This window comes from Hyperolius riggenbachi, chromosome 11 (genome assembly GCF_040937935.1).
Source record: "Hyperolius riggenbachi isolate aHypRig1 chromosome 11, aHypRig1.pri, whole genome shotgun sequence".
Classification (NCBI taxonomy): Eukaryota; Metazoa; Chordata; class Amphibia; order Anura; family Hyperoliidae; genus Hyperolius; species Hyperolius riggenbachi.
Window position 1 is genome coordinate 87847183 of NC_090656.1, and position 6632 is coordinate 87853814.

Below are 6632 nucleotides of genomic sequence, written 5' to 3' on the forward strand. Positions count from 1 at the left end.
GGAGTCAGTCCAGACCTGCAGGTTTACACTGAAATACTTGTACCATTTACAAAGCAGGCAAAGCACACAAATAAACCATGAGCTAATATGGCTGTGCCATTTACGTTTATATCAAACTATACAGTAAAATCTTCTTACATCAAGTAAGTCACACCAATACATAAAAATAACAACAGGCGCTCTTCATCAATAGACACGGCAATTTTGGGTGATTTACAAATCATCAACTCAGAAATAAGCTTATTCAATGGGGTTTAATGCATAAACTTGTCTTCCCAAACACCAATCCACTGAAAACCGGTTGCATAGTCACTCCACAGCCATGTTATATGTAGAAATATCTGACAGCAAGGGCCAAATACAAACATGCAAATACAGGTAAACTCATCTTTTCTACTGTACAGCCAATTCTATTTGCACAAAGTCCTACAGTATAATAAGCTGTAGGCATCTACTGTATAGTACCAACAAGCTACACACAGAGCTTGCTAGGTATACCTATTCCAGTAGGAAGTAGTGTGATTGCTTCTAGCTTAAGAATAGCAATGCATGAATGGAGGAATAATAGTATAGTATGTATGTAGATACACCTGACCAACTATTGTGTCTCACTACAATCGCTGCATTCTCATGTTACTCCATGCTGCAAACATATTTTATTTGCACCATGTTGTTCTGCATATTAAACATAAACTGAATCTAACATTTGAATGACTCCACTCTGATTGCTGTGTTTAGAAAATGATAAAGCAAAGGCAACATTCACACTTAAAAAATCGTCGACAAATTGAGAATTCGCAAAAACGTGTTTGTCGCACAAATGCGTTCATGGTTTCACACTCGCAGGAAAAATATACATTTTGCAGTATAAATTCGCACATCACATGCAAATTCTCATTGACTTTCTTTACCAGCTCTGAAAAAAACGTGCACGGAAAAACGCATAGGAATGCGAATGGAGTCGGAAAAACGCATGTTTTTAGCATAGTGTGAATCCTGCCTTTATGAGCACATTTACCTACTTGGATTTTTATAGGACAGCAATGACACATCAGTGTACTATAATACAGTTTATTCAGGCAGTCAGCAGATGGTCTCCTCTCCAGGATTGCTAGCTCTGCGGCTCAGCCCATGGCAGACACTCACCGAGGCATCCTCGCCTGCGAAGTGTCCGATGACCCTCATGCCCCCGGGATGCCGCTTCACCCACGCGCTGATGTTGTACACTTTGCGGTCTATCACCAGCCACTTGTCGCTCTTGGTGTTGTGTTTCTGGATCTCCTCCCAGCTGTAGCGGGGCTCCGGCTTCACGCAGCCATTGCTGCACCCCTCGCCGTTCTGGCCCCCCTTGCCCATGGTCCTTATTGGGGGGCACTCAGTGCCAACCTTCCCTGCCCGGCTCCTCTTCTCTCTGCAAAGCAATCAGCACAGCATGATTAATCAGCGATCTGCATGTGTATAGCTGTGTTATACTCTATACGTGTGATCTGTCATCCCCCCTCCCTCCACCTGCTGCTGCAGAACTTACACGGGAGGCAGCTGCCTGCTCAGTCCCTCTGCACCTCCACATGTAGCCGGCTAATGCATTTCCCCACCTCTCCCTCCTCCCCGAGCATCCTCCTCTCTCCTCCTCTCACGTTCAGGGTTTCCAGGGCAATCAGCAGAGAGAGAGGACCAATCAGTGTCCGGGGACCAGGGACAGCCTCCTCCTCATTGGCCCTGCAGGATCTTTCGAAGCTGGAGGACGTGAGGGAATTATCCTGAGCTGGGAGGGGAGCCAGAAAACACCCCCGACAGTCCGAGAGGGATCAGAGGGAGGGAGGGGGGTCTGACATGGCAAAGAGAGACTGACGATGTACCGGGGTGACAGAGACCAGAGAGCCGAACAGGGGCGGGGGAGGGGTGTCATGGGCAGAGGGGGGCACAGGTAGGACATATGGTGGAGGGTAAGAGGGGAGCACAGGTAGGTCATATGGTGGAGGGTAAGAGGGGGGCACAGGTAGGTTACATGGTGTGCAGAGGGAGACACGGGTAGGTTATATGGGGGCTAGAGGGGTGCAGGTAGGTTAGATGGTGGTTAGATGGGGGCACAGGTAGGTTATTTAATGTTAGAGGGTGGGCACAGGTAGGCTATTTAATGTTAGAGGGTGGGCACAAGTAGGTTATATAGTGGTTAGAAGGGGGGGCACAGGTAGGTTATGTAGTGGTTAGAGGGGCACAGGTAGGGTATATGGTGGTTAGAATGGGGAAGGGGGGGGGGCACAGGTTGGCTATGTAGTGGTTAGAGGGGCACAGGTAAGTTATTTGGTGGATAGAGGAGGTTACAGGTAGGTTATATAGCGGTTGGGGGGTGCACATGTAGGTTATATGGTGATCAGAGAGGGGCACAGGTAGGTTATATGGTGGTTAGAGGGGGCACAGGTAGGTTATATGGTGATCATAGAGGGGCACAGGTAGGTTATATGGTGGTTAGAGGGGGCACAGGTAGGTTATATGGTGGTTAGAGGGGGCACAGGTAGGGTATATAGAGCTTGGGGGTGCACAGGTAGGTTATATAGTGATCAGAGAGGGGCACAGGTAGGTTATGAAAGGGGATGAGAATATTTGACGGTTACAGAGATCAGAAGGGAGACTGGCATAGAAAGAGGGGGGGAATCATTGGAGGGGTGTGTGACAATTCAGACAGCTGAAGTGGTGGTTAATGTTGCAGTAAAGGACTCAGGATAAAAGAGGGGTGGGGTGGGGTCGGGGTTAGAGAGCGGAGTGATGGCATATGCCAATATGTCAGGCTGTGAGAAGCAGGGTGGGACTATGGGGGTGGGCTCGTAGGAGGAAAGTTGAGGTAAGAGATAAGGTGAGGTTACGTGGAGACCAATAGTGATGTATGGGGTAGAGAATAAACACAGGGGGATTCCACTCATGGAAATAACATCTGTATTCATCAGTCTGCTGCTGAGTTGGTCACAAAACAATTACTATGTACGGTACAGAGGAGTAATTACAGAGGTTCAAGCGAGGAGGGATCCTGGCACAAATGTACTGTTGGAGGGAGACGTATGCAGAGTATGAGACAGCTTCCCACTAGCGCCAGCAGTTCCTTTTAGAAGATAGGGGGCGGCAGAGCGATGGAAAAGAGCCCTGATCCAGCTGAGGATGTGTGTCCCAGGTTAATCCAGGAGATACGATTATCGGGGAGTTCAGTCAGCCAGGGTCAGTCACAGAGCTGATGTGCTGTCATTGTTGGTCATTTACTGAGATTGTAGCCAGGCAAATCTATAATAAAGGCTGATTAGAGTGGCAGCACAGCATCTGAAGGCTGTCACTTGCCCTTTTTACAAGTCAATAAATTTGTAACACTGCTGTAAGCACTTATCAGTCATTAATTACTAGTGTAGTTCAATTAGAGCCTTACCTAATAGCTTTCTAAACTAGTTGATATATAGGCTTTTAAATCAGACATGATATAATGCTTCCCAACACAAAGTACAGAAAAACCAAGTCTGATCTATGAAGAAAAATATCAAGGATCTATTTCATAAAAGCTGTGGTGTGCCCATAGATATTAATATTAGCTAGCTACGTGTTCCGCTCACATAGTAGTATTGGGTATCCAGGTGTAACCCCCGGACAGTAGAAATGAGTAGCCAAGTGTCTCCTTCCTAGATAGTAGTGTTAGCTAGCCAGGTCCTTTCCCCCCAGATAGTAGATCCCAGGTGTGCCCATATATTAGGTAGCTATTGGTTGACCCCAGTTAGTAATATTAGGTTGCCAGGAGTACCCCGCGAATAGTAATATCAGGTATCCAGGTGTGTGTTCCAGATAGTCGTATGTGGGACCCAGGTGTTGTCCCCTCCCTCCCGTCATAGTGGAATAAAGTAGTTAGGTGGCCAGCTGTACCCCTCAGGTAGTATTGTTAGGAAGAGAGGTGGATCCCACAGATAGTCGCATTAGGCAGCCATGTGTTGTCCGCAGATATTAGTGTGAGGTAGCCAGGTGTGTCCCCCAGATACAGGTGATACTCGGAAAATGAGGATATGATGCAAAAGTCCATTTATTTAAAAGGTTAAACTAATATATGAAATAGACTTGTTACATGCAAAGCGAGATATTTCAAGCCTTTATTTGTTATAATTTTGATGTTATGGTTTGCAGCTTATGAAAGCCCTAACATCAAAATCTCAAACCATTAGAATATTGTGAAAATGTTCAATATTTTAGTTTACAAGGTTTTTTTATTAAGGGTAAAAATGCTCAAACTGTCCGACTCTAATCGGCTAATTAATCCAAAACGCCTGCAAAGGGTTCCTATTTTATATATTATTTTTACCTTTTAAAGGGAACCAGAGAGGAACTTAAAGGGACACTGTAGGGGGGTCAGGGGAAAATGAGTTGAAGTTACCCGGGGCTTCTAATGGTCCCCAACAAACATTCTGTGGCCGCGCAGCCACTTCCCAATGCGCCGACCCCGCCACTGGTTCACTTCTGGAATTTCAGACTTTAAAGTCTGAAAAAAACTGCGCCTGCGTTGCCGTGTCCTCACTCACGCTGATGGCACCAGGAGCATACTGCGCAGGCCCAGTATGGTCTGTGCCTGTGCCATGCGCTCCTGGTGACATCACGGGAAGCGAGGACACGGCAACGCAGGCGCAGTGGTTTTCAGACTTTAAAGTCTGAAAATCCAGAAGTGAACCGGAGGTGGGGCCGGAGCATCGGTGAGTGGCTGCACAGGCACAGGATGCCTGTGGGGGACCATTAGAAGCCCCGGGTAACTTCAACTCATTTTCCCCCGACCCCCCTACAGTATCCCTTTAATAAAAAAAAAAAGAAGAAGCTTTTATACATACCTGGGGCTTCTTCCAGCCCTATAAGCCTGGATCGCTCCCACACCGCCATCCTCCGCTTCCTGGATCGGCGGTACCGGGTCCCGTCACATCCGGCGGACGCTGCCAATTGTCCGCATCGCAAGGGCTCCCTCCATACCCGTACACATGAGGCTGCGCAATAGGCAGCCTCACGCGTACGTACATGGAGGGAGCTCCGTGTGATGCAGACTATTGGCCGCGTCAGCCGGGCGACTGGCCGACTGGCTGCCATGACGGGACCCGGTACCGGCGGATCCAGGCAGCAGAGGACGCCGGCGTGGGAGCGATCCGTGCGTATGGGGCTGGAGGAAGCCCCAGGTATGTATAAAATCTTTTTTTCTGGGGCCTCTGGTTCCCTTTAAGTTGAATTACTAAAATAAATGGACTTTTCCACAATATTCAATTTTTTTGAGTTTCACCTGTAGTATTAGGTAGGCAAGTGTGTCCTTTAATGGGTCTCTAGGTGTGCTCCCCCCCCCCCATGTAGTTGTACTGGGTACTCAGGTGTGTTCCTAAATAGTAGTACTAGTTACTAGTACTGTAAGGTGTGCCCTTATATAGGAGTTTTGGGTAGCCATACCTTGTCGTGTTGTCCCCCAGATAATAGCATTACATATCCAAGTAATATACCCCTAGATAGTAGTATTAGGTAGCCAGGCGTGTGCCCAGATATTAGTACTAGGTATTCAAGTGTTCCAATAGATATTAGTATTAGGTGGCCAGATTTGCCCTCCCCCCCCCCCACCCCCCGATAGTAGTATTCGGTAGCTGGGTGTGCACCTATGTAGGCACATTAGGCAGGTATGCCCTCAGGATAGTAGTGTTGAGTAGCCAGGTGTGTCCCCAGATAGTAGTATTAGGTAGTCAGGCGTGTTCCCTAGATAGCTCCTCCTGCTGTCCTTTACCCTCCCTCCCCCTACCTTCCTCTTATGCAGAATTCCTATTGCTCCATTATTGCTCCATTATGGTAACCCATGTAGTCTTGGGGTATAGCACACAGCATGAGTCATCAGAAGAGGGGTGTAAACAGTAATCACATGGAAGCAAGATAAGTTGAGCTGCACAGGTTCAATGTAATTTTGGTTTGGCTATATGAAACCTTTAATCCCTCCAAATGGCCCTCTTGCAGCTCCACAAATGGCATTTAAAGAATCCCTGAATTGGGGAAAATAAAATTGATATAAAAAGGATATCTTAGCGGAAGCAGGCATATGTAGGATGCTCTCCTCATACCCACTGCTACACCCATTCTCCTCCGCCCCCCCACGATGTCACAAATTTGTAGTCAGGCAGCTCCTGCGCACTGCTTACTGACCCTCTCGACCAGGAAGTAGCATCAGGGTGCTATATTAAAATGTAACGGAGAGGTTAGGAGGAGACCGGGGGGGAGGATTTGCGGTGGGCATGAGGAGGGGATTTTACACATGCCTGCTCCCACCATTTTTAAATTTGTCAGAGCACTAAGGTATCCTTTAAGCCCATGGTGGGCTAGATTAACGAATCCTTAGCCTTTTGATGTTGCATGTTGTCTTTGGGTGCCTCCTGTTCCTTGTCCTTAGTCCTCTTCATATTCATCTGGATCCCTCCATTGAATATCCTCCCAGAAGTTTCCTCCAGCGGTGATGAACTATTCAAAACTGCGCATGCACAGCAAAGGATTTATACTTACCTAGGGCCTCCTCTAGCCCCCTGTAGTCCATCTTCTCCCTTGCCATCATCCTGGTTCCCTCTTTTGTGCCACTGTCAGCCCTGGTAAACTCCCTGACTAAG

At 47.6% G+C, this 6632-nt stretch overlaps 1 protein-coding gene across 1 annotated transcript in view; it reads right to left on the reverse strand.

The window, feature by feature from the left end:
* Positions 1-1632, reverse strand: part of LOC137537737 (fatty acid desaturase 2-like) — an 80848-nt gene extending 79216 nt beyond the window's left edge. Inside the window, exons 1-2 of the mRNA XM_068259675.1 lie at positions 1529-1632; positions 1147-1411 (exon numbers count right to left, since the gene is read on the reverse strand). Coding sequence (XP_068115776.1) covers positions 1147-1356 — 210 coding nt within the window. The 5' untranslated portion in view covers positions 1357-1411; positions 1529-1632. The remainder of the gene's footprint in view (positions 1-1146; positions 1412-1528) is intronic.
* Between the last annotated feature and the right edge of the window lie 5000 nt (positions 1633-6632).